This window comes from Cryptomeria japonica, chromosome 2, assembly GCF_030272615.1.
Source record: "Cryptomeria japonica chromosome 2, Sugi_1.0, whole genome shotgun sequence".
NCBI classification, from domain to species: domain Eukaryota; kingdom Viridiplantae; phylum Streptophyta; class Pinopsida; order Cupressales; family Cupressaceae; genus Cryptomeria; species Cryptomeria japonica.
This window is the reverse complement of record NC_081406.1, coordinates 19618604-19638699: the sequence shown is the minus strand read 5'-3', so window position 1 is coordinate 19638699 and position 20096 is coordinate 19618604. Positions and strand designations below refer to the sequence as shown.

At 35.7% G+C, this 20096-nt stretch overlaps 1 protein-coding gene across 4 annotated transcripts in view; it reads left to right on the top strand.

The window, feature by feature from the left end:
- Positions 1 to 20096, top strand: part of LOC131035389 (uncharacterized) — a 182937-nt gene that overhangs the window by 153169 nt on the left and 9672 nt on the right. For 3 of the 4 annotated variants that reach the window (XM_057967076.2, XM_057967075.2, XM_057967080.2), the window contains exons 8-10: positions 16411 to 16554; positions 18248 to 18305; positions 18438 to 18552. In XM_057967076.2, the coding sequence (XP_057823059.2) occupies positions 16411 to 16554; positions 18248 to 18305; positions 18438 to 18552 (317 nt within the window). Of the gene's footprint in view, positions 1 to 16410; positions 16555 to 18247; positions 18306 to 18437; positions 18553 to 19259; positions 19370 to 20096 lie in introns of those variants that run through there. The other variant, XM_057967079.2, reaches the window with a different exon arrangement.

Below are 20096 nucleotides of genomic sequence, written 5' to 3'. Positions count from 1 at the left end.
ATGTATTAAACTATTGTTAAACTTGAGCAAACAAAATATGCCAAAAGCAAGGCTGATATGTAAAGAGAACAAAATGCAAGGAGAGAAAGATACAAATTAGATCTGTATTAAAAATATAAACAAAAGAGGCAAAATATAATGGAGATATAAGAATACACAGATATCAAAGCTAAAGATTATGGTTATTCTGATAAGAACAACTATTAAAAACTTAAATCTTTCCTCTCAAAGAAACAAATTATGCGAACTAATGCAATGTAATAATAAATCAGATTTGGCGGCAAGCCGACCAAATAGATTAAGGAGACTGAGTTTGGCGGTAAACCTTCCAAACTATGCACACTAAAAAAAAACCAGAATCTTTGGCGGCAAGCTTTCCAAAGACACAAATTTAAACTAGAAAGAAGGAACTTTGACAGCAAGCCTTCCAAAGCCCTTTTTTTAATTAAAAAACTAGAATAGAAGATTAAACCTGCAGGCAAACTTGTTAACAAGTTTGAAAAAAAGTTAAAAATCTGAAACCAAAACCTGCACAATAGAAAATATTAGAAAAAGAACTTCTTCTCCTCTCAAGAATGCCTCCAACAAGGTGAACTCCACAGAATGGTAACCTTCATCAATGTCAACTTAAAACAAGGATTAGAAACCTGCTTTGATACCATGTAAAGAAATACAAGAGCAAGGGAAGAAAAATAAAATCCAAGAAAGTTTATGATGAAGTAATTGTTACCAAGAGAAAAGCAAAAACCTTGGAGCATCACCCAAATGTGAAGAAGGAGGCACAAGAACTTTTGAAAGGGGAAAAGCAAAGAAAAACCCCTTGTGATATTATGAATGAGGCAATGCCTAAAATGAGCGAGAGAGAGAGAGCAAGAAGCTCTTTACAATATTGTCATTAAGAAGAAATGAGAGAGGAGACATCTCTTAAATAGAGATGAGGAGAGGAGTTACAAAGTAACTCCCAAATCTATGAATGCCACCATTCATAAAATGTGTGTGCCATGTGTCCACATCCTCTTATGGAGGAAATCTAATATTCCTTAATAAAGGAAAATAAAAGAAATGACTTGTCCTCACACATGTACTAGAGGACAAATTACATGTAGGAATTCCAAAGGAATATCCTAAACTAAATACAAATAAACCTAAGCTAAATAAAGATTAAATATTCTAACAATAAGGATGGGGTCACGTTATTTAGGGTAGGACCCGGTCCTAAAAGGTGGTTCGGATGTTGCCTTAAGGCAATCCAAACCCCTATACCCCTAGTTACAAACAACACTCCCTCTTAACTAGGGAGGAGGAGAATACATAATCTGAACCTTTTAAGTTCCATCTAGCACACAAGCATAGAATGGATTTAGCACATAAGCATAGAATTACATCTTCCACCTAGCACACAAGCATAGAAAGTGTAATACACCAGTGGGTCTTTACATTATTACAACTATCCATCTAGCACACAAGCATAGATTGGATGAAATTCATTCTTGCACACAAGCAAAAAGTGCTACCAATAGTCACTGAGATTGAAGCTCCCTCTCAATCAGGGTTCCATTTTCCATGACACCAAGTCTATCTCTGAAGTACTCGAACTTCACTCTGGATAAGGGTTTGGTGAGGATGTCAGCAATCTGTTCATCTGTGCTAATGTACTTTAGATGAATGGCGCCTCTCTGCACCATATCCCGAATGTAATGATAGTGTGTTTCCACATGTTTGGATCGATCATGAAATACAGGATTTACTGACATCTTTATACAGCTTTGATTATCACAATGAATGGTGGTAGGATCATTGACTTGACCAAATAATCCAACAAGGAGCTTACGAAGCCACACTGCTTCTTTGGATGCAACAGATGTGGCAATGTACTCAACTTCTGCAGTGCTTAATGCTTCCAAAGATTGCTTTCTGCATGCCCAAGAGATCATTGCGGAGCCCAAGTTGAAGCGGATGCCTGAAGTGCTTTTCCTGTCCTTGACACTTCCTGCCCAATCTGAATTTGAGTAGCCTTTCAGGAGGATTGGGGTATTAAGTGAATACTTCAGCCCATAACCAATTGTGCCACGTAGGTATCTTAGAATGTGCTTGGCAGCAACCAGATGAACATGTTTAGGTGAATTCATGAACTGACTGAGAGCATTCACTGCATAACAGATATCTGGCCTAGTATTGACTAGGTACATTAGAGAGCCAATCAACTGCCCGTACTTAGAAGGATCTGCAAAATCCGAGTTAGCAGCAGAAACACTTAACTTCTTTAAGTTAGATTCCATAGGAGTACGCATAGGTTTACAATTTATCATTCTAAATCTTTTCAAAATGTCAATAGTGTATTTTCCCTGACTTAGAAAGATTTCATTAGCTCTTTGCCATATTTCTAACCCTAGGAAATAGTGCATTAGACCTAAATCTTTCATTTCAAATTCTGAGGCTAATTCCTTTTTACATCTTATGATTAATTTATTTTCACCCATGAGAAATAAATCATCTACATACAAAACTAAAATAAGCATCTCATCATTATAAATTTTCAAGTAAATGTTAGCATCAGCATCATTCTTGGAAAACCCTAAACTTAGTAAGTACTTATCAATTCTTTCATACCAAGCGCGAGGAGCCTGTTTGAGCCCATATAAATCTTTCTTCAACCTGCAAACATGAGAATCTCTTTTATGGATTACATAACCTTCTGGTTGCTCAATATAGACTTCCTCCTCAATGACACCATTAAGGAAGGCTGTCTTAACGTCCATTTGATGCAGCTCCCAACCTTTGGCTGTAGCAATAGCTATTATAGACCTAATAGAGGTATATCCAGCAACAGGGGCAAAGGTTTCTTCATAATCTATTCCTTCCTTTTGAGAAAAACCACGAGCTACAAACCTAGCTTTATATTTTTCAATACTACCATCAGCATTATGTTTAATTTTAAACAACCATTTAGAGGAAACGACAGACTTACCTTTTGGTCTGGGTACGATGTCCCAGACATCATTCTTGATGATAGACCCATACTCTTCATCCATGGCTAATTTCCAAGCATGATGTGACATAGCTTCTTCGATATTGTGGGGTTCAGACTCAATTATATTGCACATCACAGAAATGTAGTTGGCATGATTTTGGACACTCTTGCTATTTCTGAAGGTTCCTCTGGGAGCAGCAAACCCTTGAGCATCTTGAATTGTATTTCTAACCCAAAGTGGTCTCTTCTTGCAGACCACAATATCCTGAGGTATATCGGTAGATTGCATGGGTTCTGATGAGTCATTTTGAACTTCTTGATCTGGAAGATCAGTAGACTCTTCCTGTAACTCAGGGTTAGCATCAACAATTGAATCTTGTTTTTCCATCACCATATCATCATTGTTGATTAATGAACCTTTAGATCTTTTGAAAGCAATATCTTCTTCAAAAGTTACATCTCTACTTACCTCAACATACCTTTGACCTGAAATGTAGATCTTGAAGGCTTTGGAAGATTCGCTGTATCCTACTAGGATGCCTTTCTTTCCAGATGGATCTAGCTTGGTTCGTTTTTCTTTAGGTACATGAACATACACAGGGCTTCCAAATATCCTTAGGTGACTGATGTTTGGTTTGATTCCTGAAAAAGCTTCTTCAGGTGTCACATTCTTTAGGACTTGATGAGGACATCTATTCTGAATATAAACTGTAGTTTTGGATGCTTCTGCCCATAAGAAAGGTTGCAAGTTCTTATCATGTATCATGGCTCTTGCAGCTTCAACAATGGTCCTGTTCTTTCTTTCAGCAATTCCATTTTGCTGAGGGTTGTAGGGAACACATAACTCCCTCTTAATTCCTACTTTAATACAAAAGTCATAGAAACTACCTGAGGTGTATTCACCTCCATTGTCAGACCTCAAACATTTAATTCGATTTCCTGTAGTATTTTCAACTAAGACTTTGAATTCTTTAAATCTGTTTAGGACTTCTTCAGACTCTTTAGTTTTAAGAAAATAGATCCATGTTTTCCTAGAGAAATCATCTATTAAGATAACATAGTATAGGAAACCGCTAGGAGATGCTACTGACATAGGACCACATAAATCTGAATGAATAAGCTCTAACCTTTCTTTAGCCCTACTATCGCTTTTATGAAAGGGATTCTTTACATTCTTACCCATTGCACAACCTTTACAAGCATCATCATGAGATAAACTGAGATTAGGCATACCTTTGACCATTTTACCGAGAGAGGGAAGAGCTTGAAAGTGAAGATGACCCAATCTTCTATGCCATAGCTCGCATGATTCAGGGGTCTCATGAATGAGAGCTTGAATTGGATTAGCTGCAAGCTTATATAAACTATCACATCTATTTCCAATAATGTGAGCAGATTTGAAGTTAGATTTCTTAGACCAAGCGAGTACTTTCCCTTCAGAAAATGCTATTTGCAAACCCTTATCTTCTAAGGCAGAAATGGAAATAAGATTTCTTTTAATACCAGGTACAAATAGAATATCACAGAGTTGTAGGGAAATACCTGAATCTAGTTTTAAAGAGGTAGTGCCAGAGCCTTTTACCGAGTATCGAGCATCACCACCGATTACTACATGAAGATTGGTGTCTTTTTCAATCAGATTTGAGAGATGCTCATGAAATCCTGAGATGTGTCTGGAGGCACCACTGTCAAGTATCCATGTATTGCTGTCCGTAGGAACATTGCTGGAAAGAGCAGAGATAAGAAGGTAGTCTTCACTTTGTTCGGCAACTTCATTTAAGTTAGCTTCCCTTTCCTTTGGATCATTTTGACAATCTCTGGCATAGTGACCATACTTATCACATCTGAAGCAATGAATGTGAGAGGAATCTCTTGACTTTTTCCTTGGATCATAGGAGGAGGATCTAAAATCTTTGTTTCTCTTTTCTTTTTTCCAATGACCACCTTTCCTAGATTTAGATAAGAGAACATGATTATCTTTGAGAGAGTTCTTGAATTTTCCTCTTACCTCAATTCGAGATTCCTCTTTGATGCAATCAGATTGAAGACGCTCAAAGTTGGGACGATCGGCTCTTCCACCAATGCTACGAATGAATGGTTCCCATTCATCTGGTAGACCATTTAATGCAATCATAACAAGGTCTTTATCTGAGATTTGGCAATCAAGAGTGCTTAGCTTGTCCTTTAGTTCATTGATCTTCATGAAGTAGGCTATGATCGAGTCTTCTTCTTTCATTTTTATGTGAAGAAGTTGCTATCTTAGGGCAAGAGCCCTGCTGAGATTGTTGACTTCATAGATCCCTTCCAAGTGTTTGATCATTTCTCTGGCAGATGTAAACTTTGATATGACAGTGACAAGATGGTTCTTGACTGACTCAATTATGATCCTTCGAGCCTTGAGGGAATCCTTCTTGAACAGTTTCAGTTCTTCAGCATCTTCTGGAGGAGATAGCCTTTCTTCTTCTACAAATTTCAGTAGGTCATTTTCTTCAAGGATCAACAGAATACGAACTTTCCAAGCAACAAAATCAATGGCTCACTCAAGCCTATCTTTAGCCTTCAAACCTGACATCTTTAATCTGAACACACACAACAGCTATATGCAACAATCGATCTGCTAAATTAGAATTTAGTGACACCTAGAGCTCTGATACCATGTTAATTTAAACACTAGGTATATTAACCAGATTTATCTAATTGATTGTGCCCTAGGTTGTATTCAGATTTAGTGAACCAACATAGATTAAATTGTGCTCTAGATTGTAATCAGATCTGTAGTGTTTTAGAAAACCAATATATATTAAATTGTGCCCTAGATTGTAATCAGATTTGCAGTATTTAGTAAATCAGAAATAGAGCAAAAGACAAACAAGCATACCCTGGGAAAACCTCCAAGGAGGAAAAACCAAGCATGAAAGACCCATAGGTCAGATTATATATTCTCCTCTAAAATATAAGTACAATACTGAGCTCGAATCTGATCTTCACATATCAGATCTGTCCTTGTATGCTTCAATGACTTGCATCAAATCTACTATGTCCCTTTGGACAATTTCACACCAAGCAGAATAAATTTGCCCTCTTCCTTAAGTTCGTACAGCAGAGCTAAATCACCTTGGATATGATTTTTTTGCTTGATTGAAATGACTTACAAATTGTCATTTATTTATATGCATATTTATTCTTTTGTAGGTCGGCCTCCTTGTAAGTCGGCCTCCTTATTAATTTCTGCACCAATGTTATTTTGGGAGAATTTAGTGTGGCATGATGCATAAGGATGGGGTCATGTTATTTAGGGTAGGACCCGGTCCTAAAAGGTGGTTCGGATGTTGCCTTAAGGCAATCCGAACCCCTATACCCCTAGTTACAAACAACAATGTCCCCATTTTGAAGAAGAATTGATTAATTAATTAAATTAATTAAGTTGTCCAAATTATTGATATATTTTATGGATAGCTTGATTAATTATTTTAATTAATAATAGTAAGTTAATTATTTATAAAGTTATCAAATAAATTAAAAATTAAAAGATGACTTAATATTTAATTAATTTAATAAAGTGACCAATTAAATATTATTTCATAAAGTCACTTCTAGAAGCTTCTGGATGTTGGGGTAAAAAAGTATTAAAGGAGATCAAGATGAAGCTTCAAGGCAGCTTGGATTTGGTTATTTATCTTGATTGGTTCTGTAGAACTGAGAGGTGTCTGCAGACTTTGGTCTTTGGGAACGAAAATCCCATAGATTGCATAACTGATGGAGTGGAAGACCTTCCGAGGGGTTGCAGTTGAGAGTGGAAGATACTCAGTCTTCCATATAGAGCTTAATGAGTTATTAGCATTTTCATGGTGAATGGATATTCACGACATCTTCAGAATTTCAGATTGAGTGCCCATTTGCATCAATTTTCATTTAATTAAGGAGGTGATTCCATTGGTAGATGATTAGAGGTAGAAGTGTGTAAAGAATTGATAAATTTGCAGGTCTGATATCTAATCCGACTTCAGCCTTTATTCCATCGATTTGGCACATAACTCTTCATTGGAGTATTCAAGGATAACTTGGAAGGGTTATTCATCATTGGAAGCATAAGGCGATTCTTTGTAAGGGTAATTGAAGGAGTTATAATCAGGATTCGGCATCCATTTAAGGTTTGAGACAATTCGAACCAGACATATAAGAAACCCACGATTTGCTTGTAGCTGACTACTTGGGCATTGAGTTTCATTATGGAGAATAGCACCTCACTCAAGAGATAAGGGCGATCATTTTGGTAGAAGAATAATGAACTTGCAGCTGTCTTTCATTAATATATCAGTCTGAAGCAAAGTCGCTGCAGTCAGTCTATACCCTCATCTTTATTCATAACTCACACATTTGGCATCGAATCTCATCGCCAAAGATAGCGCTACAATTGTGAAGAAAGGGCAAACAATTTTTAGAGGGGAGTTTGAGGCCCAGCAGCTGATGTTTCGTTTGTGATCAGATCATCCATGGACAACAGGGGCGATTTTGGATCAGGTTAATTTAGCAGATTAAAGACATCAAATGGCAAGATATTGCTTGCTTCTTCACACATCAAGATAGGCGATTTATTCCAGGTTCCTTTTTGGCAACATTTTATACATTCTTTCAATAGTTGTAATCCTCCATTGCTGTCCTTTGTCCTCAGAAAATTCTGAGTATTAGATAACAAGTGTCCAGTCATTGGTGAAGGTCTTTGATGAGATACTTGATCATTATATATGGTAATGAAGGAGGAATAAGACTGCATTCTAATTTCATATTTTTTCTTGAGGATGTATGCCAACTGTTTGATTAAATGTCAGATAGTTGTAGGTGCATAATTTGTGTGTCAAATTTGGTAAAGAACATCATACTATCAATGATCATACTCCTACAATTAATGAATTTGGTGCATAATTGTATATGCATTCTTGGACATCATACTATCAATGGTAATCATTTGTAGTTGTTCTTTCGTGATAAATGTATGTTTGTTGAACTCTATATCAATCTGAAAACTTCTGAGACAGCAAACAGCATAACACTCAATTTCTTAGAACAGCATAACATGCAGTTTAGACAACAAAATATTCGTTGTTCTCAGTCATTATAGAACAGGGGATATTACAGTGGTATCAAAGCTAAGATCCTGCCATCCTGTGATTGATGAGTGAAAGGGAAATAAGATACTACAACAGGGAACAATGAAGGCAGCAATATCACATTCCACAGGTACCTGAAGTTGACACATTCGCAGAAGCATTGAGAGAGAAAGAAAAAGACAAGGCAGTTCCGAACATGGCCGAGGATGATGATGCAAGAATCGAACGCAAGTTCGATACCATGATTGACATGATGTCACGGTTGCTCGGGAAAATGGAGCAAACACATCAGCAACCTAAAGAAAATCACACAAATAGTTCAGAAGAAAATAGTGGTAACCGCAATGAAGTGGAAGGGAGAGAAAGGACAGTCAATCAACGTGATGCCTACACTAGAGTTTTAGCCTCTAGACCTCTTTTTCCTACCTTCACTCCACGGGAAGAACAACCACAGGTTGCTGCCCCTGTACCTTATGCAGATGAAGCACGGCAGACATATCTAGAGTACACTACTTTACCTCCTAACTTTAGAGATATGTGGTCTTTTGATCAGTTTATGAATCAGAGGAGTAGGAGGAATGGTGGGAGGAATGACTACCACACTCCAGTGCAGAATGATTATCAACATACTCTAGGGAAGATCACCATGCCTTATTTTGATGGGAGCGACAAATGTACAGCTAGGTCATGGGTGCAGAAGCTTCACAACTATTTGTCATTGAGACCAATGCCCGAAGAGGATGCTATCAGATTCGCCACATTACATTTGGAGGGTGCTGCTCATGAGTGGTGGTATCATGGGTTAACCACACTCGGTCATATACACATCACCACTTATGTAGAATTCATGAACAGGTTGATAGAACGATTTGATCGTAAGGATCCAGAGATGTACTTCAGAGAATTAGCACAACTGAAACAAGTGGGTAACTTGGAGACACATATAGGTGAATTTCAGAGATTATCAGTCATGGTGCCTAGCATTAGTGAAAGGAGGTTGGTTATCTTGTTCATGGAAGGATTATTGGAGCCATTAAGAGGCTGGTTGAAAGCTTTTGACCCACCTACACTACAGGAAGCAATGAAGAAAGCAAGGAGCATGGAGTTTGCAGCGCCTACAAACAAAAGTTCTCATAAAGAAACTCCTTCTACCAGCCATGAGAGTCCTCAACAAATTGCTGATAAGAAAAAGAAATTAGCAACGATGGTGGATGAGGAGACATGAGAAGAATTGAGGAGAAAATTATGTTTTTGGTACAAGGAGCCTTACAGCGGAGAGCATGATTGCCCCTTGAGGCCCAAGGGCAAGGCGAATTGTACAATGTGGGTGTATTATGATGATTCTAATTCTGAAAATTTAGACCAGCCAGCTGTTTCAGGAGATAATCAGGATGGAAATGCTGCAGTGGAGCTTGAGCCGGATGAGAATCTATCTCCTATAGCTATATTTGCCAATGAGCAGGATGAGATTACCTTCCAATTTAGAGGATCAGTTAATGGGCAGCGTTGTGTTGCTTTGCTTGACACTAGAGCCATGCGCAATTTCATTGATGAAGGATTTGTGGCACGATGCAGATTGCAGACAGAGGATCTCAAAGGATTTTGAGTTAGAGTTGCAGATGGATATACCCTCATGTGCACCAAATGATTATGTGGTCTCACTTTGTTGTTGAATGATTATGAGTTACAAGCTGATTTTTATGTGGTCAACATGGGGGCAGTAGATGTAGTCTTGGGGATGAAATGGCTCCAAGACATAGAATAATTCACCCTCAATGTGCCTAAGTAGGAGATGAAATTCAAATCAAATAACAGGGATTATGTATTGAGGGGAATTGTGGATGGCAGCTTGCACTCTATCTCTCTTTGTGGGCAGAAGAGCAAGAAAGAAGAACAGTTGGTTATACAGGAGGAGCATGAGATGGTGGATAATCCATTGTTTGAGCTTGATGCTACATGGTTGTTGGATAATCCACTTTATGATTTGGATGTGGATCATTCTCCTGATAGTGCTGATTGGGAATCTTCTAGTACATCAGGATTTCATACAAGTCTCATACAAGGAAATTTAGAAGTGTATATAGTGAGGAGTCTCTACAGCTTCACCTTGGATCCTCATGTACATGACTTATTTCAGATGCATAGTTCAGAGTTACAAGTGGTGGATGGTTTATTTTCAGCAGGGAATGGGAGCAAGAAGGATCAGCCACTTGATTTGCTTCCTCATGTGACTTATACTCCTGTAGCACATGATGGGGTAATTGAGTTGATTCAGTGGATTCAACTGATAGTGCAAGAGTTGTGTGGTGATCACAGGGACATTACACGGAGTTACCCATGGGATCCAGGTGGAGGATTGATTGCTTGGGGTCAAGCAATTTTAGGAGGGGCAGATTGTAATGTCCCCATTTTGAAGAATAATAAATTAATTAAGTTGTCCAAATTATTGATATATTTTATGAATAGCTTGATTAATTATTTTAATTAATAATATTAAGTTAATTATTTATAAAGTTATCAAATAAATTAAAAATTAAAAGATGACTTTATATTTAATTAATTTAATAAAGTGACTAATTAAATATTATTTCATAAAGTCACTTCTAGAAGCTTCTGGATGTTGGGGTGAAAAAGTATTAAAGGAGATCAAGATGAAGTTTCAAGGCAGCTTGGATTTGGTTATTGATCTTGATTGGTTTTGTAGAACCGAGAGGTGTCTATAGACTTTGGTCTTTGGAAACGAAAACTCCCATAGATTGCATAACTAAGGGAGTGGAAGACCTTCCGAGGGGTTGCAGCTAAGAGTGGAAGATACTCAGTCTTCCATATAGAGCTTAATGAGTTATTAGCATTTTCATGGTGAATGGATATTCATGGCATCTTTAGAATTTCAGATTGAGTGCCCATTTGCATCAATTTTCATTTAATTAAGGATGCGATTCCATTGGTGGATGATTAGAGGTAGAAGCGTGTAAAGAATTGATAAATTTGCAGGTCTGTGACTTCAACCTTTATTCCATCGATTTGGCACATAACTCTTCATTGGAGCATTCAAGGATCACTTGGAGGGGTTATTCATCATTGGAAGCATAAGGCGATTGTTTGTAAGGGTAATTGAAGGAGTTATAATCAGAATTTGGAATCGATTTGAGGTTTGAGACAATTCGAACCAGACATATAAGAAACCCACAATTTGCTTGTAGCTGACTACTTGGGCATTGAGTTTCATTATGGAGAATAGCGCCTCACTCGAGAGATAAGGGCTGTTAATGTTATGTAGCTTCGGTCAGATAATTCTGATCGTCGAAATGAAATGCTTAAGTGGCCAATTGACCTTAAGCATTTGATAGTTGCTTTATCCTTGCAAGTTTTGTTAAATTAGCTTATATGTATTGTCACCGAAGTATTTGTAATTGATGATTGGATTTAATACTCATATATTAATATATATCACAAATGTATATATGTATCTATATAACTATATATACAATAATGTTTGTGATTTACATTATTGATATATATGTATATATAATATATACTTATGTTTTTGTAATAAAGAAAAAGCTGATTATTAAATATGTTTATTAAAACCAATAGTCAATATAATCGACTTGTTACATTTAATCGCTTGACAAACATTAGTTGACTTAAAGTCGAATTGGTTAATTATACCATCTTGCATCTTAGCGTATTGTCTTTAATGTTTATCGGTCTAACCCTCACGGGTTCATGGAGACATGTCTCTACGTGGATGCTATTCCACGTAGAGGCATGCCTCTACGTAGGCATGCCTCCACACCATTGTATATATGGTGTATAGCTACGGTTAAGGGACAAAATAGAAATCAGAAATATTGAACCAGCTGGCATGCACAAAAAAACGAACATTGCTGTTACATATTCATTGAAATACAAATCATAAATTCTGATTGCTGTTTCTTACTTGCTTATATTCAAAAGAGATCAAATCAATATATGATAAAAGAAGTACTTTGATAAATAAAATAACCCTTAGCATTCTCAAATCTGATAAAATTAACAAGGGCGATCATTTTGGTAGAAAAATAATGAACTTGTAGTTGTCTTTCATTAATATATCAGTCTGAAGAAAAGTCGCTGCAGTCAGTCTATACCCTCGTCTTTATTCATAACTCACACATTTGGCATCGAATCTCATCCCCAAAGACAGTGCTACAATTGTGAAGAAAGGGCAAACATTTATTAGAGGGGAGTTTTGAGGCCTAGCAGCTGATGTTTTGTTTGTGATCAGATCATCCATGGACAGCAGGGGCGATTTTGGATCAGGTTAATTTAGCAGATTAAAGGCGTCAAATGGCAGGATATTGTTTGCTTCTTCACACATCAAGATAGGCGATTTATTCCAGGTTCCTTTTTGGCAACATTCTATACATTCTTTCAATGGTTGTAATCCTCCATTGCTGTCCTTTGTCCTCAGAAAATTCTGAGTATTAGATTAGAAGTGTCCAGTCATTGGTGAAGGTATTTGATGAGATACTTGATCATTATATATGGTAATGAAGGAGGAATAAGATTGCATTCTAATTTCATATTTTTTCCTGAGGATGTATGCCAACTGTTTGATTAAATGTCAGATAGCTGTAGGTGCATAATTTGTGTGTCAAATTTGGTAAAGAACACTATCAATCAATTGTATATGCATTCTTGGACATCATACTATCAATGGTAATCATTTGTAGTTGTTCTTTCATGATAAATATATGTTTGTTGAACTCTATATCAATCTGAAAACTTCAGAGACAGCAAACAGCATAACACGCAATTTCTCACAACAGCATAACACGCAGTTTAGACAGCAAAATATTCCTTGTTCTCAGTCATTATAGGACAGGGGATATTACAGGTTGAGAGATGGAGGGTGAAGAACAAAAGAGAATTATTTTATTCTACAAATAATTTTTTGAAATAGTCTTGAGATGAGTGTTGAGGAATAAAAGAAATATTTTAATTCATTTATTCATTTTTGGGTGGTCATGTGAGGGATTTAATTAAATCAATTAATAAAATCATGTGGAAAGGAGACTAGGAATAGTAATAGGAAAATGGATTAGGACCTAGGGAAGAATGGATTACGACTAAAGGGAAAATGGATTAGGACTTGGGGAATATTAGAAATAATCAGGATATAGGATAGGATCAGGACAAGGATATTTTTTAAATGTCTATATTAGTTTTGAACTATGAAACCTATTAGCTTTCTGTAAGCCTTAATTGACAAGGTATGCGGGTTGGTTTGTGAGATTGCGCATGGGTAGGAAATAGGTTTCTTATTAGCCTGTTGTAGCTTGTGAGGGAAAATTGTATTTTGAGTCAATAAGAAGACATTTGTTGAGGCATATGAGCTGTTCTAGTGTGAGAGGTTGCTAGGTTTAGGTGGTCTTTCATGGGACCCCCTTGCTTAGATTGCACCAAGTGGTATTAAAAGAGCAAGGTGTTGTGATGGATTGGATATCTTCCAAGAGAACTGTAATAACCCACTTGATCATTAAATAAAAATGAACTACAAACATAACATTTAAACACTTTACATATCGTAATTGCAAAATTTCGATTACATAAACTTAAGTCAGCTAGATACTCAGGCAATAAGTATAGCCGAATAGACTCCTTTCCTATACTACAAATAACTGAATGGGCCCTTTTGTTTAAATGAGATAGACAAATGGTGCTTTGGCTAGAGACTTGCAAGTTGGGATCTTATGGGTCCAGTTTTGCTCACTGGGAAGACTGCATTTCCCTATTGGAATGCACTAAGGTTTCTGTCTCCTAGGAAAAATAATAATATGGGTTTGCATCTTGCCTTAGAATTTCATCTAACGGATTAGGGAAGCAAACAATCCAAACCAGTTTCTTTGATGTGCCAAATTAATTTTGACTCTTGTTATAGTTTTTAGCTGAAATTGAAGATATTACTGAGTTGATAAAGTTGACATGTCCTGATTCTAGGGGAACTCATCAATCACACACTCAAACTTGAGTTTGGGAACCTCCTTCATTTACCGAAGTGTCTGATGGAATCAAGGTGTATACATATGTAATTTTGTCTATAGATTTAAGGTTGGAAAAAGTTAAGTACACAAACCTTTCCAGGATATTGCTTTCTCCGGATAGAGTCACATCAACTCCCACATTCTTGGATAGAGCAGTGATAATTGGATTTTATTTTCTAAAATAGTTTTTATAAATGCAGTTCTGATTTTTTTTAAAGATACCTTCCTTTATATGTGTCATTTGTATTAAATGTTGATGATATAGCGTTGGTAGTAATCCTACAGGCCGACTAACTGAGACCAAATATGTGAATGGCCTATCGGCCTTACATATTTGGTATTTCCATTATTTGTATTTACTATTTAGCCATACTTTATACCTTAGCCAATTTCTTATGCATAATTAATAAGCAAATTAATGTTATTATAAATCGAGATGTGTATAACCGATTAGGCAATTATTATTAATGTTTGTTTTGTCCGCCAACTCATTATTGGAAGGGTGCGACACATTATGCATAGTCGTATCTCTTTGAAGAGAGCCGACTCTTTGAGATCATCTCCTATCGGCGGATATATATGCAATGCATTCTCCCCTTCATCGAAAAAAAAGGAATCTGAATAGTTGAAGTTCATTGACAGTAAAACAAATGAACATATAGCATATTGGGTAAACACTTAAGCAGATCATATATTCACAATTGCAGATCGAAGTATCACATCTCAGATCGATAGCTTCGTAAGTGGAAGTCGTCATCAGCAGATTGGCTATTCTATCACAGCAGATCGATATCCTTCAGCAGATCGAGTTCACTCCATCAGCAGATTGCATTCTTCCATCTGCAGATCGCACATAATATATATATATCAGACTGAATATTATATTCCATCCATTGGCAGTTCAGATAACGTATAGCAGTTCGGACTGCATACACTGAAATCTAGAGTGAATCGTTTTTAATAAGCCTCAAAGTGTGAAGCGAATGTATAAAGACATCTTGCTATTAATCTAATTTAAAAAAAAAAAAAATAACATTAAAAGCTTTAGATTTTTACCATTTTAGAATTTGGGTAATTGAATCCCACTTACACTCCCGCTATGCCATGCAAGAATGCTTCTATGCTCTTTTTGAATTGTGTAAATTTATGTCTTATCAGATATAAACATTTGACCTTAATATGATATGCTTAATCCTTCATAGATGAAATTTATTACATTTTTCCCTGAACTTGAAAAATACTCAGTATCTTCAATTACGCTTAGGAGTTTGATTTGATCCATTAATCTTCAAATTATTTTAATATCTCATAAACTGAACACATGAGTTTTCCACAATCCATAAAATTGAGTTTTATTTTTTCTGGATTCGATTGTGTATGATTTTTTAGCATCAACATTTCAAATCACCCTCTGTGATTCATCATCAGGATGAAAGATTGCAATCAGAGTAAGAATGGATCACAGAGGATGATTCTAAACGTTAATGCAAAAAATTCATACACAATCAAATCCAGAAAAAATAAAACTCAATCTCATAAACTACTGCTCTGGAACCATATGAGGAGATTGAGTAATTACAAGAATTGCAAAGAAAACTTATTAATACAACAATTCAAACTTTCTCATTGTTGAAGTCTATTTTACAGTCATGAAGCCAAACCTTAACTTCCTTACTTTGCATAACTGCCTCACCTTAGATGTTTCGCTTTGTAGCACTATTTGCATACCATGTGATTAATCACATGTTTTTTACACTTATGTACACATTTACACTTGTAGGCTTTATGCTCAAGATACACGACCCAATAGTATACCAGAATGTTGATAAATCAAGGGAATCCAACATGTTGGATCGTCTACTCTAACAATATTTACTATCAATATAATTGAACTTTTAATGTGTTCTTCACATGTTCTACTTATTTTTTCAATCTCTATTTTCTTGGTTATGTTGTGAGTCTATTCTCAGCAAGGTCTAACAGATGTTTATACAGTAATCTCCAGGAATTTCAATGCTAAATGCATAATGAGTATTTCTTCTGCCAAATGCATATTGGCAATCTTTGTATGACTTTCAAGACTATTTCATATAAAAAATATAGAGAAAATGTTTAGCATCTCCCCTTTTTGCTGATAAGAATTGTGACCATAAAATTTCGTTTCTCAATGCAAAAGAGCTTGGGAACATACAATAATTAAATGCATGTAAGATCTTACTTGTTTATTTGTGTTGTTGACTTTCTTTGGATAATGAACTTTATATTTCCTTGATTTGCATACTATATTTGTTTAATGTTTCAGGCAAATCGTTATGTGGAAAACTATGAAAGGGCTCTCAGTGGCTTTGAAGCTGCGAGCTTAAGAGATCCTGGTTTGAATGCTGAACAAGAGGTTCAAAAGCTGGTTAGACTTCTCACAAAGTTGGAAGAATCTAGCATCAACAAGGTACCATTCAGATTTTCATTGGACACATGAATTAAAGCTAGGCTCTTCTACTGTCTTTCTCTGTGATGGCTCATTGAAAATATTCTCTAGTATTCTTGTTTTGCTTGCATTCTTCGCTTACAATATCTCTATGCCTTGTCCATTTTACTACTTTGTGACAGTATCCCACCATTATTTACTCTCTCAAAGGATTTAATTTGTTGTTTTTGTAATTGGTATTTCTTCTGGAAAAGGGGAGGAAAAGTCTGGGAAATGCGAGAATCAAGTGGGGCAAACTTTCCTAATTGAACAATCATTTCTAATGATGCATATAGAATTTAAACACTCTTTTGCCTACTATGTTTATAAGAATCCCAAGGTGCACCAAAAATGTTATAGGCTCTAATGAGATGTTTTTCAATCTGATAAACTTAGCCTCAACAAGTGGTTTCTTGAAGATGTCTCAATTACATCATTAGTTTGCACAAATTGAAGAGCCAACATCCCCTCTTAGATGCAATAACACTTATAATGCTGATATATCTCAGTCTGTTTCATCCTGTCACACTAAATTTGATTACAAGCCAAGATAGTCATGCAAATCGGGTTTGGGTTTGGGTCTAGAATCGAGTTCGGGTTCGATTTGGGTTTGGGTTTGACCTGGGTTTGAACCCAAGTGCCCAGGCCGAACTTGCGTGAACCCAGGCGTTTCCGACCTTGTCCTTAAAGTTGGTCCTTAATATTTTCTTATTCACATTATCTGGAAAATTCATTATTCATAATGCCAGACTTTATTTGCAGCCCTTTATTCAGAAAACAATAATATATCCTGGATGTCATAATCTTGTGATCTTGTAAGTGGGTTGGCTTTGCTGTAGAAAGTGTCATAATTTGGATTGCATTTTTCAGTAAACTGAATGGCATGTTAATTCTATACTGATGTCTAAAAGCTTGAGGACGGTTCCATTTTGAACACCCTGTGGGGTGTACTTGAGTGCTGAACTTGGTAATTACTTTATACAATTGAACGCAAGCTAAGTAGATGTGATCCGCAGTCTTGTGTAATTTGTTGCCTCTATTGATTTGATGATATTTTTTAATTTTTTATTTTCTGCATCATGTTGTCCACTTTTATGCAATTTTCTAGAGTACTCTTTTGTAACTTCAGAAATAAAATCTTCTTTCTTTGCTTGAAGCTTCTATTTAATATCAAAATGCTCTGAAATGATCCATTCCACAGTATTGAAGAATGCAGTTATTTGATGAATAGCTTTCTAACTTTGATTTTTTGTTTATTCTCTATATGCTGACATTCCCAAAATCACCTTGTTGTACTATGCATATATTCCATATGCCAGTTAAAAACGATTTTGCCCATTTCTTCAAAGTTATATTTTATAATTTTGGTGTTTGAACATATATAAGATATATGTATGTATGTATGTATGTGTGTATGTATGTGTGTGTGTATGTATGCATGTATGTATGTAATGTATATATACGTATTAGAGAAAACAACCATCAAAGATATATATATTTTCAGTAATTTAAAAATATTACTTTGTGCTTTACAAATTGACACTCTGCTTTACAAGCTAAAAATTATCTGAATATATGTTTGAACCTGTTCTAGGTTGATCTTGATCTGTTCATACTCACTGTTGAGATATTTGATCTGTGAGAGAACTTCTATTTAACTCATTGTGTGATGCAGGGGCAGATGAAATCAAAGAGACATGCATCACTTTTATCTTCCTTGGGAAATGAAAACAGTATAATTCCAACTTTCGGTTTACTACTCTCATGGTTGTTGTAAAGCTTAGTCTTCTATTTGCACATGCATCTTAAGTACTTTTTACTTTTCAACGATGATCTTTGCAAGCAATTTTTATGTTTACATGCAGTTAAGCTATCATTAAAGCCGGTACCCATGCAGTTCCTGCATGAAGGCTTGAACAGGGGTTTGGCTGTGATCGGTAGAGTGCTATATTTCATACCACATGACAATGAAGTGCCACTGTAAGTTTCTTTCTTGTTTAGAGCTTCATTGTTTCAATTGTGCAACATAGCTTTTTATATCTATCATGTAAATGCAATCTCATTATTTCTGTAATATCTTTGAAGAATACTTCCCAACCTTGCATTAAAGAATCTCAAAATCCCTTCCTTGTCTTTATTTTTGAATAATGTGTATAGCCTAGTTTGAAGTATTGGTCAAATAATTATTTGTTAGAATAATACAGGAATTTCTTTTACCGTTTGCTTTTTTCTGTATAGAATGTGTAATGAATATCCCAAAAAAGAACAATTTGAAGATGAACACTATCTGCATATAATATTGATTTAGTAGATTAAAACTCTCAGAGATCCTTAGAACAATTGATTTGACCAAAGACACGTAGAATATGGTGAGCTTTACTGCTATCAGATGAGTAGAAAGGAAGACAGCTGAATAAACTCTTTCTGTTTTAGTCTTTACATGAACTTTTATTATTTCTAAAAATGAGTTTGTTTTCTTGAGTTTTGTCAAAAAAGATATCACTATTAGGAGTTGTGGTAGATAATTTGAGTTTCGTTGATCTATTTTATCATCTTGGTAAAGCCATTCTGGATGAATGCTGTGCTGAATATCAGTGTTGAAATATTTAATTTGGATGATTTACATGCAATGTAGCAAAAATCTGCAAAAAAATTGCAAGTACTGATTTGTTATCTGCACTCAGCAGGTTTGGTAATCTAATCTGAATTGGATCACCAATTCTTTCTCCAAACTTAGGAAAGAATCCCGAGGCATCAAAATATGGGCAAAAGGTCATGATGAAATCTGCAAAATCACAATGTAATCATGATTGACTTGAAATTTAAAAAGAATAGCATTTTTTTCTATATTTCATTAAATTTGACAACATTTTTTATTTTTCTGATTTCTTCTGATTAATTGGAATTTATTTTTATCATAGGGTTTTTCAAGTCAGTCTTGAGAAGATTTTTACTGCTATGTATGCAAGTGCCCACAAGTTTTTCTTTCAGAGTTCAAACTTTACTCTTAAAGTTTAATTTGCATTTCTGACCCTTGTTCGTGATTTATAATTTCTACCAAAAACTAGTACGTGGATTTCCAAATGACAGTGAATTTGGGAGGAATTAACGAATTTCTACTCAAAGAAATGAAGTGCTGAATGTAAAATGCAACACAAATATAATAATTTATCCTGGTAAAAACTTGTGAAGAGTGAGAAACCCTGTTGGTAGAGGCAATTGCTCTCCTTTGGAGTGTACTGCTCAAATAGACAAGTACAAAAGTGTATTACGACCTTTATCAAGCCTATTAGTGCTTCATCTCTCTACTTTCAAGAGATACAGTGTGACTGCTGGAACAAAACCATGACCTCCACCTCTCTATGTAACTGCTGGAACATCTCCTTCATACTTTAGAATGATCTGAATGGAATTGGAAGTGAAAGAGCTGGCTGTTTATTTCAAATTCCTGCTCAAGTGGTGGTTATGTAATCACACCTTTTGGGGAACTTTGCTTTTGAAACTGTTCTTATACAAAACTGGTA